At 37.9% G+C, this 24,683-nt stretch overlaps 1 protein-coding gene across 2 annotated transcripts in view; it reads right to left on the bottom strand.

Annotated features, from left to right (window-relative positions):
• The window catches only part of Snx27 (sorting nexin 27), a 157,400-nt gene that overhangs the window by 76,088 nt on the left and 56,629 nt on the right, over positions 1-24,683 (bottom strand). For both annotated transcript variants that reach the window (XM_081734099.1, XM_081734100.1), the window contains exon 2: positions 9,490-9,592. In XM_081734099.1, coding sequence (XP_081590225.1) covers positions 9,490-9,592 — 103 coding nt within the window. The remainder of the gene's footprint in view (positions 1-9,489; positions 9,593-24,683) is intronic.

Below are 24,683 nucleotides of genomic sequence, written 5' to 3'. Positions count from 1 at the left end.
ACTGTGTAACAGTCATTTCTCCTCACATGTCAATATCTGATCTGGGAATGGGTCTTCCTTGTGGTGTGACAGCAAAGAATAGCAAATGTTGAATGGGTGGAGTTTGGTTTCCTCGATCAAAACGCAACGAACCCACTTACTGAGCTTCCAGATATTCCCAAGGTTGTGCAGATGCAATGGAATGGTTTCTTTCAATATTCCAAACCCTTGCACAAGTTCATGGCATGTTTCATGTGGATCACGCTCGATGTTCTTTTACCAAGGCTTCGTCGATAGTGGATAGATGTCCAGGTCGAGGCTTGTCTGGAAGCTCTCATCACCCGATGCAAATCGACTGAGCTAATTTCGCGCTGTGTGCTCATTTACTGATGCCTCTCCAAACGCAAAGCATATCTTTCTAGCAGCTTCTGAAGCACTGCTGCCCAATTTAAACTCAAAGTAAACACGGCCATAAAACATCCTTCGATTCTGATATGTTCACTTTAGGACTGTAGTTCCTACAGAACTGCTTTCAACACGCCTCTGCACTGACTGACGGTTGCCGGAAATGTCAACATCTGACGTCATCCAGACTGGGTTCCCGACACCTGCAGTTTGAATTTCACTTTTCGTTCTAGCACGATTTTTTTTTTTCTTGATAATTCACAGTGCTCAACGGAATTAGGATTTAAATCTGAATTACCACTGGAACAATCTCTAAATCCCGAATCAACAAAATTCAACGTAAAAAATCTTTACGTCAAATGAATGTGTCTTTGCCTATTAACTACCTTCAACTTTCTGCCAAGAATCTGCAATCTGTTATTTAAAAAAAAATAATCAAATGTCATATTCTGGCAATCATACGCAGGGAGTTTTCATGTGGCTTGAAATAAGATCTCAATTCGCTACAAAACAGTCACATTTATGTGATCAAATTTCATACACAGACAGCAGTTTTCAAAAAGAGAAGTGGGTGACAGTTTTATTTTTATTTGACAAGACTGTACACGATAAAGCTAATTAGATTAATTAAGATATGTTTAAGTGAATCCCAAAGAAAGTCCGGGTAGGAAAATTTTTGTCCACGAGCTTCCACGTCGAAAATGGCCTGAAACAAGGAGATGCGTTGTCGCCATTATTATTTAACTTTGTGCTGGAATACGCCATAAGGAAAATCAAAGATAGCAACCAGGGCCTAGAGTTGAACGGCATTCACCAGGTTATGGCATATGCTGATGATGTAAATTTAATAGGGGATGATAGGAGAACAGTAGAAATAAATGCAGAGATATTATTAAACGCTTGCAGGGACATGGGTTTAGAAGTAAATGCAGAGAAAACTAAATACATGGAAGTGCGTCGGGACCGTAATACGGCAAATTGTGGAGGCGTTAAAATATTAAATAATACTTTTGATAAAGTGGATACTTTCAAATATTTAGGATCAATATTAACAGACGAAAATCATATTCACGAAGAAATTAAATGTCGACTAAAAGCAGGGAATTCGTGTTACTATTCGGTTCAAAATCTCTTGTCGTCGCGAATTCTGTCAAAGAATTTGAAGCTTAAAATATACGAAACGATAATCATGCCTGTTGTTCTGTATGGTTGCGAAACATGGTCACTTACTCTGAGGGAAGAACATAGACAAAGTATTTGAGAACAGGATCCTGAGACGAATATTTGGACCCAAGAGGAACGGAAATGGGGAATGGCGGAAACTTCATAACGAGGAACTACATAATTTATACGGTTTACCCAACATTGTTAGAGTCGTCAAGTCTAGGAGGCTTAGGTGGGCAGGTCATGTAGCTAGAATGGAAGAAAGTAGAAACGCTTTCAAAGTCTTGACTGGTAGACCCATAGGAAAACGACCATTAGGAAGACCTAGGCGCAGATGGGAGGATAATATTAAGATGGATCTCGCAGAGATAGGAATACAAAGTAGAAACTGGATCCAATTAGCTAAGGATAGAAGTCAGTGGAGGGCTTTTGTGAACGCGGCACTGAACCTCCGGGTTCCATAGACCATAGAGTTAGTTAGTTAGTACACGATATTGCATTCAGATCTAGATAAATTATTTTCCACTCAAACCCTACTCCTTGCTTTACAAGACATGGTTATCACAATCTCATAATTTTGGGGAGATTTCAGTTTTCTGCCAAGAATATAAGCTATTTTTTCTAATCGACATTGGTTTTCTTATACCTATGAAAAGCCCGTAAACTAATCAAATCATACCATCCGCACTGCACAATTGTGTGATGTCGATCCGAAAGATGTGTCATAAGATGTGTGTCGAAGTATTTTGCATTCACTTTCACGTTTGTATTACCCTTGTGTGTCAGCAACATCCCTGCATAACTGGATCCCATAACAATCATAACCCACGCTGGAATCTTACAGGGAGGAGCAAACAAAATTGCGGAGGCCATCTGCATCGCTGTCACGGTATACGGAGAAGTCTTGAAGGGATGACGCACTCATTTGCCCTTTCCCTGGGATCTAAATACAGTTGCTATGGTGGGTACGTTATGATACCACACCCACTGCGCCAAGTAACCAATGCACTGCCATTACCAGTGCACTTCAAATTACTTCATGTGGGAAATATGAGAATTCAACGGTGAGGATGAATAATCAGGATACTCCTAATTCATGAAGGAACTCAAAGTCTCCTCCCAGTCTATCACTGGTTGGACCAACTCGCAATGAGCACTCTACCAAGCTCAATATTAGATCTCCCGCCTAGGGTTGCTGCTTAATCCATATCACAATTAAAGTAATGGGACACACCCATTTGGAGTTCCTTGGCGACTTCAAGTTATGCCTACTGGTAGAAGCCATTCCCCTAGCGAGTAAGAGTTTACCACCATCTAAAGTATTGGGTATTGGTACCTGCGCGTTAAGGCAAGTTCACATTCCCCTTTAGTACAGAATTCCACGGTATGACGACAGTCCTGGAGAGAGCAATCAAAATATGTGATCCCTGGAAATCCACAAGGGAGTTGCTAATTCTCGGTCCTGCCTACCTTAGATAGCTTCAATTCCATACTGAGATACCACGTACATTCGTTCTCCACTCAATGGAACATGTTCATCGTCCACTTAAAAGACGGGCCGAAGGACCACCTCCCTCTGTAAGAATGTTCGAATACACCCATTTCTGGGCAACCCCGACTACCTCAATTCTGCGTGCTGAGATACCACGTACTCTCCCGGACCCATCGGCACGAGTTAGTCCCCTATTTGAGAGACTAGACTAAGCCTCGCCTCCCCTTGTAGGAAGTCGCTTGTAATGCGTCATTAGTAGATAATATGCCGGCCCAAGCCCACCGTCACCTATCAGTAAACTGATCGAGTGGGTAATCAGGACATACCTATCTTTGCCCATTGTAATGTTTTAGGAAGTGGGGGACCTAGATATTTTTTCGAAATGGGGTAACGACGTCCCCCGCGTTCCCCCTCACTTTTACCCCTGATTGTATGTCCGATCTGAAATTAATATTGGCTTACCCGTGCTAGAACATTAAGGAAGATCTTGTGTCAAGCTGGAAGCAGAGATGTTTCTCAATAATTGCTGCACACACGCCTAGAGATTAAAAAAAAAAAAAATGTTTTTGAGATGGAGTTTTTTCTTTGTCAAAGGCAGCCTTTTGGGGGAAAATAACGAAAGTGTTTTATTTTTGTTTTTGGCTTATGATTTTCTTACTCATCTAACACACATATTTTTCTCTAGTAGATAAGTATTTTCTCATGGCATATTTCATGTTTTTCAACTATAAACGCGAAACACACAGCAGCATGCGTTACTCCGAACACGAGAGATCGTGTGCTGACAATCCAGAAAACTTCCGACCCACCGCCGAAGCACTCAGTTTTCACTGCTGTCAAGTCTTATCTTTTGCTTGCTTTGGACCCACCTTTAAGTGAGCGCATATCTGAAAATTTTGTTGAGAGCATGTCTGGAAATTATCTCCTGTACACCTATTGCATGTTGATGAATAGGTGTGCATGCAATCTCTAATCTAGTATGCATCTTTGGATTGCATATGTACGACTTGCTTTACGCTGATACGGAGTGCCACTCTACGGTTTCACGAATTCAAAACAGCGCGTAGTGAAATTTAGCTTCTCCACGATTTTTTGCATTCCTAGCTCTGAAACTATGCACTTTTCCCCGTAAGTCGGTATAGTTTATTAACACCCTGTTCGTCATATGCGTTAGTTAGAATGTAAAAATACCGATTGACAGGCAAAAAAAAATATAATAATAATAATAATAATAATAAAGGACCATGGACAAAGAAATATACAGGGTGGCCCAAAAGTAGGTATACACTCCTGCATTGATCAAGTATAACACTCTAGCTTATAGGTTTATTTTATTCGACTGTTCCGAGCTTAAAATGTAAGTAAAAACACATTAAGAACAAATAATAAAGAAACTAAGCCTACCCGATGAATAACTACTGTATACCTACTTTTGGGCCACCCTGTACATAAAAAATGTTATTTTGGTATAAGTTTCAATATATTTTTCTATGTTTGACAAACAGTTTACTGTGAAGTTCAGCTTTCTATTAAAAGAGAATCTAATAGAGGCTGGTCCGTTCCCATCCGAAAGAACGAAGATACAGTAGTTGTTTATTTAAGACATCACACTCCGCCACCATCGATCACGTTCAATGTGATGGTCACCGGCATGCTATTGCAAGACATCACAGTTTCCACTGCAGCAGGTTCGTTTCAGCTGTAAAAGAAGTATATTATTCCACTCTTGCTTCTTGGCTTTCCAGAGGCCAATTACCATGCAAATCCAATGTAATTAAAGGAGCCGTTACAGGAGTCCACAACTACAGTAATTCATCGACGGAATAGGATGTATCGTAGTTGCAGTTGTCATGCGTCGGTAGAAGACTTGCGATGTTTCGGCCGTGCAACTCATTTTTTTTTTTTTTTCTGGTAGAGTTCTAGACGATAGGTGTTGTCGCCAGACAATAATGTATTTTATCTGTATAAGCTTGGGAAACGTCATGTTCTTGGTAATAAGCACCACTGATTTTCGATCTTATCAATCTTGAAGTTCCCTCTGCACCAAACGCAAGTAACTATCACAAAACCTTTCGAGAATTTCCGAATATTCCTTGCATTGACGCAAAAAGCTACACCGGATTTTTTCATTGACACTTCTGTAGGTGATAGTCCAAAACTTTTCCACATTATTCTCACTTAAGTAGATCTAGGCTTAGTTCATTGTCACCACAACAAATTTCTAATAGTAATCAGCTGAGCCAGGTGGCGCCGTACAATCCTTCTGTTCTAGCTTTTTGCTCCGCGATATGCCGTGGTGTTAACGCATGCACGCTCGCCTTGCAAACAGTTTGTGGCCTCGATCTGTGAGCTTTTCAGAATCTTGTTTGCTCTTTCGCGAGATGCACGTGTTGACGTCCTGCACTTGCCTTCTACTGCTCTCCTAACCATTCATACCGGGTTAATTGTTTCTTTCGAGATTTACCCACCGTCTCTTTCAGTGTTTCCCACGGTCACAGTTTCCACCCAACCTGTAGCTGATGCTTTCGCAGAACGAAGTTCTCATCAACTGATTCAGCTATCGAACATCTTTCTACCCGAAACAATTTTACTGCGTACAACTGATGATTCTCGTTGCATTTTTTGTTTCAGACGTACGAAAAATCCTACTTTTATTTTGGGGTTACTCTTGAGCCGACCCTGCTTCCAATCCATTCCCATCAATAATGAAATTTCAGGTACGAATAATGCGTATTGCCTTTCACCGGACCTTAATTCGACATGTAATCGAGTTATGGTCATTTCTTCCGACAAATTTTCGGTGGCCTCTATCTCCGAAACGATACATTTCCAGACAGTTTTTTCTATTCTCAAACCGCTTCTTTTATCATCGTCTATTATTACACTGAGTTTGTCCCCAGATCACGGAAACACACTATATATACAGGGTGACTAGCAATTCGATGCATTCATTGCAAGGGGATATTCTACAAGTAGTTTGGAACATTTTCATCCAATGAGTTGGGTCTTCAAATCAACAGTTTCTGAATAATTTGCACATATGTGGTTTCTTTGAAATTAGCCGACTAACGAGAGGTGCGAGAGAGCGTTTTACCCTGACCCACTTCCAAAGATTGTAGAGCGATGAAATTTTACATGTGTAATCCTGTATACCTATGTAGGTTATGTGGTAATGTACAGTTCGTAGCTCTGCACCGTTGCTGCGTTCTAGTTGCGAACGTGAAGTAAGATTTAGTGATCCAAAATTCATTACTGCATCTCTGAAAGCAGCGTCGTAACATCGCAGAAATACTTGCCCCTAGAAAATGACTAAATGGTTGGGAAGAGGTGGAATGAAGATGGTGTGCGGTCAAGAGAAAACGCGGACTATGGTGTATTTCATAATCAGGGTTGTGCATCAGTCTGGCCAACATTCGAGCAGTAAACGGGTACGTTGGTTTCCAGGAGGCAGACACCTTTTGTCAGCATGCTACGTTCTGGGATTTCACAGAATCCCGTAATGCACGCGGCAGTGAGGCATAGTATATCCTGATAATTGTTGTACCCATTGCCTGGAAAGCAAGTAGTAATAACCCGTGCTGATCCCAAATAAACATGATCATCACTTTGGTTGCTCAGAGTTGAACGCAGACTTTCACGTTCTGAGTTATTAAAGCGATGTGTTCGATTGCTATTTCTTTCTTTCCTTCTTTATTTATTTGGTCTAGGAATTAATTCGTGCGGGTGGACAAGAGATGGCGCAACGAACGGAGCGTCCCACAGTTCCGTGTATCCACACATGTGTTGCAAACCCCTGTCATCGCGTATCGTTCGTAGTATAGGGCAGTGGATTAAAGCGTCAACAACACCAGTTTGTAGTTAAGTGAACATGGCGCAATTTGTGCCTGATAAAGTGTTTTTGCGGGGTGTCCTGCTGCATTACTTTAACATGCAGAAAAGTGCGACTGAAAGTCATCGTATTTTGGTGGAAGTGTATGGTGACCATGCTCTAGCTGAGCGAACGTGTCACAAGTGGTTTGCACGGTTTAGAAGTGGTGATTTCGGCTTGGCAGACCAAGAGCGAGCTGGACAGCCAAAAAAATTTCAAGACGAAGAATTGACAGCATTGCTCGAGCAGGATTCGTGTCAAACGCAGGAACAACTTGCAGCAGCATTAGGCGTTGATCAAACAACAGTCTCCAAACGCTTGAAAGCCATGGGAATGATTCAAAAGATGTCACATTGGGTTCCACATGAATTGAAAGACAGAGACGTTGAAAGACGAAAAACCATTTGCGAATTGCTGCTTCAACGACAGAGCAGAAAGGGGTTTCTGCATCGAATTATTACGGGTGATGAGAAGTGGATCCATTACGAGAACCCTAAACGAAAAAAGGCCTGGGTGAAACCAGGTGAACCAGGTCCATCACAACCAAAACGAGATATTCACTGTGCAAAGGTTATGCTGTGCATATGGTGGGATATGAAAGGTGTGGTGTACTATGAGCTGCTGCAACCGGGTGAAACTATGAATGGAGAACGTTATCGACGACAATTAATGCGTTTGAAGCAAGCTCTGGCCAGAACACGACCAGAATGGGAGAACAGACATGATAAACTTATTGTTCAACATGATAACGCTCGCCCACATGTCGCAAAACCGGTCAGAACCTATTTAGAAAATGTCGGATGGGAAGTTTTACCCCACCCGCCGTATTCACTAGACGTTGCTCCTTCGGACTACTACTTGTTCGATTGCATGAACAACGATTTGATTGGACAGCGGTTTACTTCTTCAGAAGATATCGAAACATGGGTCTCTGACTGGATCGCTTCCAAGGATGAGGACTTCTTTCGCCACGGAATCCGTACATTGCCTGACAGATGGGCGAAAGTGGTGGCTAGCGATGGACAATATTTTTCTTAAGGTATTTATGTATTTTGTGTTTGTACTACAGCTTCAATGTGTGCGTACCAACCGCACGAATTAATTCCTAGACCAAATATTTATATATTTATGCAAGGGAATGACTCAAGGAACGGTTCGGACCTCCAACTCTTGGGTCACATCGGTCTTTTAGGTGGGTCTAGGATTTTGAGAAGGAACTTGGACAAGCCTTTTAGAAGGTAGCATTCCGGCCTTCGCCTAGTAGGAGTTGAGAAAAACAGGGAAAACCTAGTCAAACCAATCACAGCGTGCCGACGTACCACCACCAAAGGAAGTCTGTGTTCAACTCTGAGCGGCCAAATTAATGACCACATTTATTTGGGACCTGCATCGGGTATTACTACTTGCTTTCCAGGCAAAGGTACAATTACCAGGATATACTCTGCTCACTGTTGCGTGCGTTACGGGATTCAGTGAAATCCCAGAGCATGGCATGCTGACAAAAGGTGCCCACCTCTTGATAAACATACCCGTACACTGTTCGAATATTGGCCAGGTAGATGCACGACCCTGGGTATGAAATCCGTCATAGTTCGCGTTTTCTCTTGACCGCACACCATCTTCATTCCACCTCTTCCCAACCATTTAGTCATTTTCTAGGGGCAGGTATTTCTGCGATGTTACGACGCTGCTTTCTGAGATGCAGTAATGAATTTTGGATCACTAAATCTTACTTCACGTTCGCAACTATAACGCAGCAACGGTACAGAGCTACGAACTGTACATTACCACATAACCTACATAGGTATGCAGGATTACACATGTAAAATTTCATCGCTCTATGATCTTTGGAAGGGTCAGGGTAAAACGTTTTTGTACACCTCTCGTTAGACGGCTAATTTCAAAGTAATCACATACGTGCAAATTACTCAGAAACTATTGACTTGTGACCCCCGTTTAATATGCATGAAAATGTTCCAAAGTACTTGTAGAATATCCCCTTGCAAAGAATGCATCCAATAACCAGTTACCCTGTATATTCCTAGTAGTGTACATCTTTTATATCAAAACGCAGTGCATTTAACATATATCATGCACTCTATTTCCTCGCTACAAGCTCCTCTACTTTGTATGCATTTTCTTCCACGTTCCTAATTTACCTAATTTTGTTCTTTAGATCTCCTGCAGTATTCTAGCCCCGGAGATTCGAATTAGCCCTAGAGAACTATTCTATTTCCAGATGCCATACAAAAGAAACCACAAGCCTATATTTTGTTTCCCATACATGACATTTTGTTTTTCGATATATGGTTCTCCGACTATGGCTAACCTTTCAATTTTAATAAATACATAAATAAAACTACGTTTGTCGAGCGATCTATTGGACCTAGCCAGGATGACTAATGAACAGATGCATAGAGATTTTTTCTACACTCTCCGCCCGCGTGACGTTCCATTGAACCGTGTATGGGCAGCATATGGAACAATATTCCTCACAAAATACTGCAAGTAATTCTTATTACATTAGCAACTAGCTCACTATACAACGTAATAACTTAAATATCAAATGGATGCTTCTTACCTGCGGAGTAACAGATATGACTGTTAATGTGAGAACATCTCCTCCTGACTTGATCAAATCTACTACTTGTTTATGAGTGGCACCCTCTACATTTACACCATTGCTGGAAAGCAAAAAGAAGGGAAGATAAGCTAAAGTCTTCAGGTACAGGATAGGTAATTACGCTTACATTACAATGGTTTACTTATTCTATTAGGCACATAGGTAGTCAGCCGCACAACAGTCGTTGGTGGTTCGGATCCCACTTTGAGCAATAGTCATTGTCTCATATTCAGTTCAGTCCAATGTTTTTCCTTTTCAGCTATAGGAGTCAACAAGGTATGAATAAGGAAAGTAATTATGGGATGACAATACATAATAGCGATGTCATGAGCAAAACCAAGCACGATTAACAGGTCTTATAATTGTCATTAATGTTTGACCATACCCAAATTAAAGTGAATATCTTCATTGAAAGAATGTTACATATTGATTCGGGACAGAAGCACTGAAGACTCATACGCAACATATATGAATCAACAAATACGAAAATACAAGAACTTACTATACAAGAAAATACAAGACTTCACTATTCCATTTAAGCGTCTCCAATTTCCTGTGAAACTGTTATTCGCAATGACAATCAAGAAGTCTCAGGGACAAACATTCACGACAGTAGGACTAGCTCTGAGAACCCTTTGCTTCTCTCACAGCCAACTTTCTGTGGCAATCTCTCGAGTTGGGAATCCCAAAAATTTATATGTTCTGGTTGAAGAATACAGGACATAAAATATCGTCAACCAGAAAGAGCTTCAGTAATAGTAAAAAAGTGGCTGACTAATGGAACATACTATTTTTTTATTATTATTATTTTAACCCAGCGAAGCGAGTAATGGACGCTAGTATGAGATAAATCTGAACTAAAAAGAAAAAAATTAACCAGCCACTTTCTCAGTCCTCTCAGAAAGGACGACAATTATAATATCCCGTTCATGGTGATATTTGTAAACATTAGGATGCTCTCTTATTTACAAAGAAAACCACGTGCATTTACTACAGGCCACCTTGAGAAGCAGACGACAGAACATCAGCGCCACTGCCACACTGGAGCAGCTATAAAATTCAGAGGATCAAGCAACGGGCAGTCAGTCACTCTTTGGCTGCTCAAGTCCTCCTAGCTTGTAGTTGAGTAGTGATGAGCGCCAGTGTCTTGCACAAGTACCGGCGCTACTTGAATTTTTTTATATAATGTAAAAAAGAAGGAGATGGATGTTTTGGCTTCAGTAAAAATGCTGCTGGAGTGAATGTGTTCCCAGTAGTTTATGCAATCCGTGAGAGTCGATCAGTACGTCGTTTTCTGAATCGGTTGTTCGCGTTTTCTGTAGATATTACTCGTTTTCAAGCCATAACGGTGTCATCTCGCAGCATGTGAGCTTTTTTGATGGACAAACACCGTGTGCGTGGATTTTCTACGTATTTTTTCGTTTCCTCCTACTTTCTTCGTTCCATCATTTCAGTCATCTCTCATCATCACTGTCTCCCTTGTTTAACGCCTGTGTTTAACGCCTTGGTGCACAATTGTGGGACGTTAAACTAGATACTTCATTTCATTTCAAAGCATATTAGTGGTGTTCTTTTTCCAAAACTAAAGAGATATGTATTACTGAACATAGCTAATACCGTACACCATAGGTGTCGACTACATGGGTATGGCCTTGGCTCCGAGATTCAAGCATCCGTTGGAAATTTTCAATGTGTGCTCTTAAAACTAATATCGAAATAACATTTTCATGACATTGACAAATACTTAGTGCATGTGACCGCAAGTTTGATTTGATGGGCGGATGCTTATACATTGAATAATTATTTATTAATGTAACTTTTAGCCTCCTTAGGTATACGGCACATCGGGGATTAAACGATATAACATTATACTACAACAATAAATTTTTATTATAAAATTGAAAGTGACTATTTTTGTGACTCCTAATGTCTTGAACCAACCGACCGATCTCGATCAAATTTTCAACATAGATGAGGTTTGGGCCTGGGAGTGTTTTCATTATTTCACTTTGACGGTAAAACTTAGGGGAGGGGAAAGGGAGAGTTATAAAATAAAACTTAACTCTTGAACCAAACGACCAATCTCGATCAAATTTTCAACATAGATGAGGTTGAAGCCTGGAATGTTATCTGTCAGTTCACTTCGACGGAGCAATGTAGGGGAGGAGGAGGGAGAGATGTACAAAAGTCAATATAAATAAAAATAACAATGACTAAGTTTGTGACTTAATAACTCTTAAACCGATCTCAATCAAACTTTTAACATGTATGAGGTTCGATCCTGGAAAGTTTTTTTTTTTTTTTTTTTTTTTTAGAATTTGCTTCACCTTGATGGTAGAACCTAGGGGAGGAGGAAGGGAGGAATATATATATATATATAAAATAAATAAAACTTAATAACTTTTGAAACACCCAACCGATCTTGATCAAATTTTCAATATAGATGAAGTTCAGGGCTGGAGCGATTTTTATCATTTACTTTGATGATGCAACGTAGGAGAGGTGGAGGAGGGATAAAATATGTAAAAAATAAAAAATATGTGCTGTCTTTTTGACTTCATCACTCTTGAACCAGCCAATCGATCTCAATCAAATTTTCAACATAGATGAGGTTCTGACTTGGGGTGTTTTTTTTTTTTTTTTTTTTTTTTTTAATCAAATCACTTTGACGGTAGAATTTAGGGTAGGAGGTGGGGATGGAAAATGTACAAAAACAAATAAAATTTAATAACTCTTGAACCACCCGACTGAACTCGGTCTCATTTTCAACATAGATGAGGATCGGGTCTGAGGTGGTTTCTGTCATATCACTTTGACGATACAGGTTAGGGGAGGGAATGAAAGATATTTAAAAATGATCGAAAATGACCGATTTTAAAATGGGATACTTCCGATGCCGTACCTCGCAACATGGGGGTGAATGAGATATATGTTTATTAAGTATGACCGATATTAGTGCCGAATTCTTAGTTTTGGGGGTCTCTGAGACGAACAGTGACACTTCTGATGCCGTTTAAATTCAAATTCAGCCCCGCAACTTGGGAAGCAGGAGGGAAATATAAAAATAATCGAAAATGACCGATATCACAGTGCGCTTTACTAATAGTAAAAAGTGACTGACTAACGAAATATATTATTATTTTTTTAAAGTTTAACCCAACGAAGTGGGTAATTGATGCTAGTAATCCATATTCACAAGTGGGACTTCAAATAACTTGGAGTTTGATGCCGTTATTTTGTATTTCCAATACAGGTCAAAATATTTATATAGATTGAATTTACACGAAAGACATAGACAGTTGAATCGTTTTCAGTTTTCACTCAAATTATTCTAAAATATTAAGAGGTTTGGTTATAATAATTATTATTTTAATTTTCTCTTTCTCATTTTTAGTCAATATTGCTAAATATATCATCATCTTCATAATAGCTATTCTGCCTTATTGGCAAGTTACTTGCTGCAACTGAAAAGCTTCGACGTTCGGTGGTCCTAAGCTAGTCTCTTCGTCTTGACGTAGCAAATTTCTGTTTGCATACCTTCCCTCAACTAGTCTCCTTCGCTCCCTCCCTCTCTTTCTTTCCACAATACCCTCTAACACGTCCCTCATAATACAGTTCTTCCTCAGCCAACATCCTAACCAGTTCCTCTTCCTTCTCTTAACAATATATAATATTCTTTTTTTTTCCCTACTGCTAATTTCTTTTTAACACCTTTTCATTCGTTGTCCGTTCAACACAGTTAATTCTCTCCTTTTTTTTCCCCATGCCCATGTATCGAAAGCCTGCAATTTTGTCATCACTTTTGCGTAATGTCAATGTTTCTGCCCATAGAGTACATATTGGAATCTGTAAAACAAAACCTCAATATTTCATTGGAAGTTTGATTAATACAAGGATTAGCTAATTGTGGTTGAAAAGAAAATTCTGACGCCTTTAGAGTGTAAAAATAATTTTGCAATTCATGGTATATCAATAAACTGTGCCGTCTTGGTTTTCTTTCATGCGTCTCAGGGGTAGCATCCCCAGTTGGGGACCAGTGGAGCAGCGTTTCCCAACCTATGTGCCGCGGCACACTGGTGTGCCGCGAGGAAATCGAAACAAAATTATTAATTCTATAGCAACCAAATTGCAAGATATAGGAAAAAATGTATATTTTTGTATTCCACATTACTATGAATTTTACCATGGATAAAATTACTGTAATTGTAATATATTATTCTACATCTATTACTGGTAGTAGACGGTATTTCGGCTCGTACACATTTCCTCGGTTAGCTGCTATATTACGCTTTAATTGAGAGTCATACTAACACCGAGAAATGGAAGCACTTGTACGGTACGCGCACGACCGTGCTGTGGAAAATCAGCGCCCGGAGCGAGATTATAAGACGGCGCCCCCATACTTATATTCCAAGCAATTTTTCCTATCTTTTCCTTTTTTCTCCCGAATTTTTCGTCCCCCTTACTTCGGTGCCCGGGGCCGTCGCCCCGCTCGCCCCCTCCCCCACGGTACGGCTCTGGGTACGCGTCGAGTGAACGTTCGTAGAACACTCATTCGCACGTGGATGACAGAACAACACTTCGTTCAACAGAACAACACTGCGTTCGCAAGCTGTATGATTGCAATAATATGCACCGGTTTTGGTTAAAACAGCAAAGTTAAAAGTACAGAACATTTCTTTGTTCGTTCGTTATTTAGTGATCTTCGTTCTTAGTGAAAGGTTGGATACAGTTTTCGAAAAAGAAAGCGTATTTTTAAAAATCTGAGTCCTATATTTCATTGCAATTGTTTTCTATTTTAAAATTAAAATAAAAAATAAGCATACTGAATTAGCATAGGGGAAAACCAGTGATCGAGCTTTCATCTCTGTGAGAAGGAGATCACAGAAAAAAATTACCATGGTATTTTATATTTGCAAATAATAATAATAATATCTATGAGTGTGCCGCGAGAATTCATGTTAAACCCGTAGTGTGCCGCAAGTTGAAAAAGATTGGGAAACGCTGCAGTGGAGTGTTGGATCTGTTAAAAAATATAAACAGATTACGGAACGTTGTGATTTAGGCATATCTTACAAGTAGTGAAGCGTGGGCACCCATTAAGAAAGGAAAGGTAATCACCTATGTTGTACACTATCATGATACTTACACCAAGTTAAATTATATTACATTTAGAAACACGTATTATACTTCCGTCACTATTGGCGCATTGTAGAGTTTATTATCCCTTATATCCATAGTAAAATTTACCTAGGAAAAGCTTGAGATTTCTTAAATGCAATACTTGCAAGACTCTTGCATGCAAGACCAAGACCAAGACTCGGTGTGCAAGAACAAGACCAAGACTAAGGGTTCCAGTGCAAGACCAAGACCAAGACTGGATGTGCAAGACCAATACGAAGACCACCCCGGTCTTGGTCTTGGTCTTGCATTTGCTCATCACTATAGTTGAGCTTTGAGAGATCCTTACCACAAAGCCACCCAGCCTACAGCGAGGCTTCGTAGTTCTTTTCTCAGTTTGCTGTGGAACTCTGTGAGACTATAACCTCTCTTTGCTTGCACAGGAGCATTGAGAATCCTACCCCAGCTCACCCACCTTGAAGCGAAGCCTTGTGAAGAATCCTTCCCTTGGCTATCTGGTTTTGTGACTCCTATTTATCCTAATCATTACAGAACTTAGTGAAATTGTATCATACTATATTGTATCTGGAAGTATTGTAATAAAATTGGTAGTGGGAGAAAACGAATCTGTGTATAATTGCTCTACCTTCTACCAGAATACAAGAACTTTACATGGACTCAATCCGAACCGATTGAACTAAATACTCCCCTATCGGACATTTTTATTAACCGGAAAGTGGACTTTGAATATTTTAGGTACGTGAAATAAACTATGTTATACCTTTTTTTTTCATATGTTAACAATTTATGCCACGAACTAGATGAGGCAAAATTACTTTTATAGACACTACAACAAATATGGCTAAACAAAATTCTCGGCCATCTTTTATCATACATAATCAACACCTAAGTGGCAAACGCACCCTTAAAGCGGGACTTCGTGGTTCTTTTCCCACTTAGTTTGTTGTGGAACTCTGCGGGATTCTAACCTCTCTTTGCTTGCAGTGGAGCTTTATGAGGAATCCTTGCCTTATCCTAATCATTAGAGAACTTACTGAAATTGTGTTATACCTGGAAGTTTTATAATAAAATTGCTACGGTAGTGGAAGAAAACGAATCTCGTGTATAATTGCTCTTCTTTCTACTTGCATGAGCAGAACTTTACACTATTTATTTCAGCGACCCCAGGTTAGACATTAAAATTGGTTGTTTTTATTATTTTCGCATGTCTCCCCGTCTTATCCCAATCTTTCACCTACATGCGGATAAGAGTTGGATTTTGACATACTGTACATGTTACCAGGTTCTCACCATTCATCTCAGCGACTCAAACTATGGATTGGACACTAATATCAGTTACTTTTTCTATTTTTACATCTTATAGTCTCCGACCGAACCCACGCCCTATGACGATGGGGACAGGTTTGGACAACAATGCATCTGATGTGTCACTACTTATCTTACCGACCCCGAAAACTATCCATTGGACACTATTATCGGTTGTTTCTTTTATTACTGTTACATGTTGTCATCTTCGCACCGCCACCCCACACCCTCCAGGTCGTTAAGGGATGAATTTAGTGTTAAACGGTATCAGTAGACTTATTATTCACTTAGCGTCAAAAAATAATAGACTGGACATAAAGATCGGTTGTTTTCGATTATTTTTACGTAACTTATTTTTTACCTCCACTCCTCACAGTCCCATGCATATGGCAGATAAATTTAGGCTGAAACGGGAACAAAATCAGAAATGACTCTGTTGGATTGAATATGCATGTAATTGCATTTCGGTTCCAAACATTTTATGTGTCAGAAATCGAGAGTTGATATAATATAAGCTTTGCCCCTTTTAGAGATCGCGGTTCCTATTTTGTAATTATATAGGATTTAACAGGGACATGGGAAGGGATTTAACAGGGATGTTTGTAAAGGGTATTGCATTAATGTCCGTTACGTGCCATCCGATCCATGTATGCCTGTGTTGACTTTTCCGTATGACTGCATGCCTTGTATTAGGTGAATAACAACACGAGATGTCGCTGGCATAGGAAGAAATGTCTGTAGGGTGGCTACAAAATGTTCTTCTGGTAATAGACAGCATTGATTTTAGCCTTTTTGTCCACTCTGCGCATTGCCGTTATAGCAGTAAGGTCTGCTATACACTATAGGATAGATCCTAGGAAAGCTCTTACGATTTTTCCTAGGGTGAAAATATCAACATATAAGGCATCAGATCGCACGCCACTTCCTATGTCCTGAATAGGGATGGCAAACATTTTTCGGAATTCGGAAAAATTATTTTCCGGAATCGGAAATTTCACTTTCTGGATTTCAGAAAAATTCCAAAAATATTTTTAAATTCCGGATTTTTTTCCGAAATCTGGATTTTTTTGCCAAATTCCTGAATTTTTTCGATTTTACTTACCGGATTCCGGAAAGTAAAAATTCCGGAATTGGTCATCCCTAGTTCTGAACGATCTGACATTTCTCTTAATTAGAGCAAGCTCTATTTCGGAACAAAAATTCGAAAGATTTCTATTTAAGCAACATCTGGTGAGAGAAAGTGAAAACAAATGTTTTCTTCCCGCCAGCCGTATGTGGGTAAAAGAGCAAAAACACTCAACAAAATGAACAGTAGTGTTAGTCTAGCAGAAATTGGCAGAATTTGGGCCATACCGTGCGTGAAGGTATGTTTTTTTTTTTTTTTTTTTTTTTTGGCTGTTTTAGATAGTTCAAAGTCCATAGAATCGAAATTCGGAAGGTGCCGGCTCGGCATTGTAGGACATTTTGATTTATGCCATCTTTTTCAATATGGCGACCTGCGCATCATTTTTGTTATGAAGAATTCATACTTGCTATTGTAATTTACTTACTGCTCAGGCAATTGCAGTAATTTTTTTGCACATACGTTAAGATTGACTAAAGTTCTATACAACATTATTATCGTCCTGATATAAGAAGTAAACAGTGTTTCCACTCTAAAATCTTGTTAAAAAAAATGTCAAGTTTTGTCAAGTTTAAGCATAATCCAAGGTACATGCTAAATAGGAAACTGTCAAAATTGTCTAGTACATTTGGTTTATTTCTGACACTAGAATCAAAATATGTAGAGTATCACTCAGTCCTTTAAGTTTTGTGGCTGTTCTGCCCTTTTTAAGTAAGGTTCACATACTAATTATCACCTATAAACTGAACTCAATATTAATTTTGAGTATAAATTAAGAGACACTTTACCAATAAGAGAGCTCTATCCTTTTCAGAAAATAGGTTGATTTTTCGTCAGTTAAGTATATTAAATCTATATAGTAGCTTTCGTCAGAGTGAGTAACACTTACCAACACTGCTACTTCCAAATCTTACCTTAAATAAGGTGGAAGCTGAAGAAAAGTTAACCTAATTTATTTTTTTTTTTTCTTTGTTTGAAACGCTATACTGCGGAAAACTTGCCTCTATGGTAGATAAATCAAATGCAAAAGCAACGACCCTAAACTTTAAAAAAATATATACTAATTTCATAACTTTTCCAATACATGGAGAATATTCAAATAACTTCTACAACAAGTACCTATAGCCATAATTCAATAGAGAAAATTATAGAAAAGATAAATAAATGGAAAAGGAATACATTTTACAATTTATTAGTAGCGTATTACACTTCTAAAAGCACTTAAAAAAAAGACAAATTTCCATTGAAATAAACATTTTTTTTCTCTGATTGTGTAAAACTTCAGTTTGTAATGAAATACAGTCTTTAGTTTCTTTTGGTAGTTTGAAAAATGATTTATTTGAAAAACTTGACATTCAATATCTTGACAAAAGTGTAATTCTTATAAAACCATCCCTGGAATTGAAACCGACGACTTTTTGTGACGCTTCAGTTACCAGCTTCACGCATCGTTCTAATGCTTGGGTGTAACATGAGAATTTTCAAAGTTCCACTCAGTCGCTGTTTCAACTGACTGGACCTTAGACCAAACCTCGTGATCGGTAAATCTCCGCGGCAAAGGTTGAGGTGAAAGTGTAACAGTGTTACAGTGAATCATTTCGGTGTAGTCTGTAGCTAGGAAATTGATCTTAGGTAGTCGGAAACTCCTTATTGACTTCCTTTTAGCAGTTAAGTTTCTAGCCTAGCTTCTGAATCCTAACTCTCTTATATAATCCCTTGTATCTACTATGCTACTTAAAAGCAAGTTTTCCAAATGGGCAAAAAAGTGCGTTTCTCTCAATTATTCGGTCAATGACTTATAGAAAGTTTTCTGGCAGGTATCTTGACGATTCTATAACTTCAAATACATGTTTTTGGTCCATCTGTGAAGTACTTACTTTATTTGATATGAAGCCATATTGGCATATAAGACTTTAGAATAAAATAAACTAAGTTCTTGTGTTCATCTGTTGGGTTTACAATGCTTAAATACAATCGGAGAACTCTGTTCGCCGTTGTTAACCATCTTGAATGGGTAAATGGGCCAGGTTCACGAATAACTAAATCTTTAAGACAACTTCCTGATTTTATAGCGGAGCTTATGTCCAGCAGGTACTGTTGATCTTTGCTTAAAATTTTACGATCAATTTCTGGAATCTCACACTCAACAGTCAAAATTTACCACTGGTAGTTTCTCACATTTACTGAACTGTATGCCAATTGGACCAGTAAATGATTTTGGCCCAGTTGTTTCACCATCTAAATGTAAAAAACAAATGCCAGAATAGCAATTCATTAAAGTGTAAGAGGCACCCATCCTACTATATTGCCTTTTAATTTGCTTTTCAATTTGGCAAATAACAGCCGTTTTCCACCCTGTATTGACAACTGTTTAATAATATCCAATTACGTCAAGTTCATGAAATGAAAATGCAGTTTCAGTCAAATAAGAAAGAATGCTACTGGCAATGTTTTGAGCAGAAAGAGAAGAGAGTGACACGTGACCAACGAACACAGAATTAGGATTTTGTAAAATTGAGTAATGTTCCCCTTTTATAGTTCTTCGAAACTGCTTTGAGTTTACTTTCTCAATCAGGAGGGTGTCAACCTTCCTTCCATCAAGTATAGACCTTGAAGTGAGTTATGCTTGTCCTTATTCTGTATTTGGAGTTCTAAGCGGTTACCACTTTTTCTCCTCTAAGTTTATTTTTGTCAATAACATGGATGTGGTCATCATTAGCTACGAAACTAAAATCTTGCAACACACTTGAAACGATAGCTGCCGTTGCTCTATCTGATAATCCAAAACGATCACTAGTCAGAACAGTATTTTTCAATTTAATGCGCATCTGCCCATCTCTCAAGCTTAAATTCTTCGAAATCTTCATCGTTGCTATCTTCTCTCTCTTCAGACGAATCACTGCCTACCTCATTTTTGACAGGAGAATTTCTGTATCTGTATATTTTGAAAAAGATGCTGTGATAATAAATTAACACTGGACTGAGTTCTTTTATGTTCAACCAACTTCCTTTCATGTCTTCGGGTAATCTCTTTTGTTCCGTCACACTTCCAATTTTGCCCATGCCAAAATTTCTTTCGGAGTACAAGAATTTTAGTTCAATGATGGGTATCTTTTTTTGATTTTTTACAGTTACAGATAATAGGCGGATGGTATTTACAGATCTCAATATCAGTAACCTTTTGGTAATTGCAGTCAAATGTTATTTTGCACTTACATGCAGACATCAATCAGTAACAAAAATTTTCTTTTGAAGTGTTCAACTCTCCCTTTGAACTTTTTCTTATTTCGCTTAAAGGACTTCATAAGATTACGATAACTGACATGGTATGCATTTATTAACTGAACAGTTCTCTAAGGCGTTGCTGTTGGTATTGAAGCTTTATCAAACACAGATTTAACTTGTCTGTCACAATATTCGAAACTTGAGAAAAACTAACTGACCTGTTGTTTGTTTTCACTGCTAAGTTGTAATGTTAATGGAAGAAAACGCTTAAGATCATCATAAGTTGGAAGTTTATTCAGTGATAACTCTTTTGGGTTGATAAATAACAGGCAGTTAAACTAGCTGCGAGTAATTTTCTTGTAAACAGTCATGACACACTGGTTAATATATCAAATCACTAAACAGTTTGTGGGTTTCAGTCATATATTTCAAAATGTCAATTTTTGCAAAAAAAATAAAATAAAAATAAAATAATAATAATAAATAAATAAATAAATAAATAAAATAAAATAAAAATAAGTGTAATACGCTACTAATAAATTGTGAAATGCATTCCTTTTCCATTTATTTATCTTTTCTATAATTTTCTCTATTGAATTATGACTATAGGTACTTGTTATAGAAGTTATTTGAATTTTCTCCATGTATTGGAAAAGTTATGAAAATCGTAATATTTTAAAGTTTAGAGTCGTAGCGCTACCGCCAGACGTAAACGAAAAAAATATATTTCTTTTACATTTCATTTATTTACCATAGACAGGGGTAGCTGGCTATGTAAAAAGGGGCGCGGTCACATACTCTGGGAGGGTGCCGTTCATCCGAGGCTTTTGCTTGTATGGAATACCCCCTCCTAATAAAAGAAAGTATCGGGGGGCTTCCCCCGGGAAATTAGTACACAAAAAACAATAAAAGATTAAGTAGCTATTGCAGTTAATCACGATAGAATTATACAAATTCAATATTTTCATAAACAAAGTGACTTTGAGTAATAAATATATTAGGCCTATATAAATCTGCACACTTTAACTGAGACTACAAAAATCACACCAGTTGTTTAAATTCTTCGGCTACATTTGTTAACAGCCTAATTATAACTAAGATTTGAGTTAAATGAAATGAAATGAAATTTTTGAGTTTTACGTCCTACGGTTATGCCGGTTAGGCTAAAGGAGACGGTGGTGATCAGAGATGAATGAAAATGGTGGAATGAAGAAAGTGGGAGGAAACGGGAGAACCCAGAGAAAACCCACACACACGGTGTTTGTCCACCACAAAGTAGATTTGAGTTAAGTTTGGGGCTTATGCTATTTTTCATACTTCTGTCCTTTTAAAGCTATGTTCATCATAACATTAAATTATTTTTCATCTATTTTTAAAACCGTTAATAAAAAGTATACATGAAACATTTACTACAAATTAACAAAAGTAAATTTAGAATTATATACCTACCTAGCGAAAAAAAAAAATCAAAAACAAAACTGGAAAATGAAAGTAAAGTCACTGCTTTATGCTTGAAAAAGCCTTCGCATCTCCTTGCTTTTCTCACACGTTTTGTCAATAATAAGATTGTTGTCTATTTTGGTCAGAATGTCTCTTTCTGAGTTCATCAAGAACAATGATTCCAGATGTTCATCTGTAATGTCCCTTTCACATTATCCGGCGATTTGCCCGATACGGTATCGGCGAATTGCCGGACGAGGTAGAAAGACATTGCAAGCAATGAAGCTCTTCACATATGTGCGGCGGTCGCCGGACATTCATCCGGCGAGTAAAAACAGCCGGATCTCCCTGCTAGAATCCGGCGCGGCAAATCGCCGTGTATAGCCAAGCGGGACATTACAAGCAATGACGCTCTTCACATATACGCGGCAAACTACCGGATGGGTGTTGGGGGAGGAAGCAAGTGTTGCCAGGAAAGAGCAGAAAGTGGCTGCTATAATATGAGAGAGTGTGGTTTTGTGTGTTATGTGGAGTGTGTTTGTGTATGTGGTTATGTTCTAGCCCAGTACATCTGGAGTAATTAACCAAACCTGTATATACAACATATGGGGAAAGATGACATGTAAAATTAATTGAAAACGACCAATACTACCCAAGTGTCGAAATCAATATAAATTTTTATTTTTCTATGTAATAGAAGATTGGGAGATGTCCGTGTAGCACTGGACAAATGACCTTCTATAAATTTGTGGTGACCCAAAATTGAAATATACTGTGTTGGAAAACAGATTTAAAGAAAAAAAATGGATAAGATAATCTGTGGTTAAATGAATTTTAAGAAGATGAACTATTAAAATGTTTTGTTTAAATAACTTGGCCTAAGGGACAAGATAAACAAAAGAATAAGGCCTCTTAATTGTGAAAACGATGATAAAGTGGGGGGATATAAGGAGAATTTAGGCTGGCAAAAAAAGGGGGAAGCAGCCAAAGACGAAGGAAAAGTTATTTAGCCATGTGGGTGAGAGGATAACAGATTTAAAGAAAAAAAATGAAAAAAATATGGATAAGACAGAACACACTAAACGGTGTTATTCGAATCCTGTACTATTTCAGTGGGGGAATGTGTTGGGAAACAGATTTAAAGAAAAAAAACAAATGGATAAGATAATCTGTGGTTAAATGAATTTTAAGAAGATGAACTATTAAAATGTTTTGTTCAAATAACTTGGCCTAAGGGACAAGATAAACAAAAGAACAAGGACTCTTAATTGTGAAAACCATAATAAGGTGGGGGATATAAGGAGAATCCAGGCTGGCTAAAAGGACGGAAGCAGCCAAAGACGAAGGAAAAGTTATTCAGCCATGTGGGTGAGAGGATTCCTCCTAACATTCATGTAAGACCTTTTCTCTCTTTGTAAAATCTTAGTTAAAAAAAAAAAAATCTAAGCCAAGTAAGGTCTCTCGTGTATAATATTTTGTGTTTACAAAATTCTCTTTATTTCAATGTAATTTTATTGTTTTTGCATTTTCATATACTCTCTCTCAGTGTTAATAAAGTTGCTTGCTCAAGTATAATTCCTGGTTCTTTTACTTACTTCCTCAAAAAAAAAAAAAAATAAATAAATAAATAAATAAATAAATAAATAAATAAATAAATAAAAACCACTATTTTTAAGTTGACTTTAGTAAAATACTAACTACCGATACTCAAAGATGTTGAATTACCATTTTTATTAATCATGTGTTGGGAAACAGATTTAAAGAAAAAAAAAACAAATGGATAAGATAATTTGTGGTTAAATGAATTTTAAGAAGATGAACTATTAAAATGTTTTGTTCAAATAACTTGGCCTAAGGAACAAGATAAACAAAAGAATAAGGCCTCTTAATTGTGAAAACCATAATAAGGTGGGGGATATAAGGAGAATCCAGGCTGGCTAAAAGGACGGAAGCAGCCAAAGACGAAGGAAAAGTTATTCAGCCATGTGGGTGAGAGGATTTTTCCTAACATTCATGTAAGACCTTTTCTCTCTTTGTCAGATTTAAAGAAAAAAAAAATGAAAAAAAAATATGGATAAGACAGACACACACTAAACGGTGTTATTCGAATCCTGTACTATTTCAGTGGGGGAATGTGTTGGAAAACAGATTTAAAGGGAAAAAAAATGGATAAGATAATCTGTGGTTAAATGAATTTTAAGAAGATGAACTATTAAAATGTTTTGTTCAAATAACTTGGCCTAAGGGACAAGATAAACAAAAGAACAAGGCCTCTTAATTGTGAAAACGATGATAAAGTGGGGGGATATAAGGAGAATCCAGGCTGGCAAAAAAAAGGAAAGCAGCCAAAGACGAAGGAAAAGTTATTCAGCCATGTGGGTGAGAGGATTCCACCTAACATTCATGTAAGACCTTTTCTCTCTTTGTAAAATCTTAGTTAAAAAAGAATCTGAGCCAAGTATGGTCTCTCGTGTATATTTTGTGTTTACAAAATTCTCTTTATTTCAATGTAATTTTATTGTGTTCTTGCATTTTCATATACTCTCTCTCAGTGTCAATAAAGTTGCTTGCTCAAGTATAATTCCTAGTTCTTTTACTTACTTCCACAGAGAAGAGATAAGAACCAAAATTTTTAAATTAACAGGCAGTGGATACTCATCACTACCGAATCTATAACATTCTTACATTTTTATTAATCAATACACTATCAAATATTTCAGCAATACATTCTTTTGCTATATATTTATGTACTATTTTGGTACGAAAAGCAAGAAAGAATTCATGATATGATATTTGATAAATATACCGTACTTTATATATTTTATAATTATCTGGCTGTAATTTCTTGAATAGTCCTCTGAATTCAGAGACTAGAGCAGTGCTTTAAAGAGACTTGAGTCAATAGTCGGAACGCTTA

Source organism: Thermobia domestica, chromosome 12, assembly GCF_964235325.1.
Source record: "Thermobia domestica chromosome 12, izTheDome1.hap1.1, whole genome shotgun sequence".
Classification (NCBI taxonomy): Eukaryota; Metazoa; Arthropoda; class Insecta; order Zygentoma; family Lepismatidae; genus Thermobia; species Thermobia domestica.
Note: the sequence above shows the minus strand (reverse complement) of the source record. Positions and strands in the feature narration are given on the sequence as shown.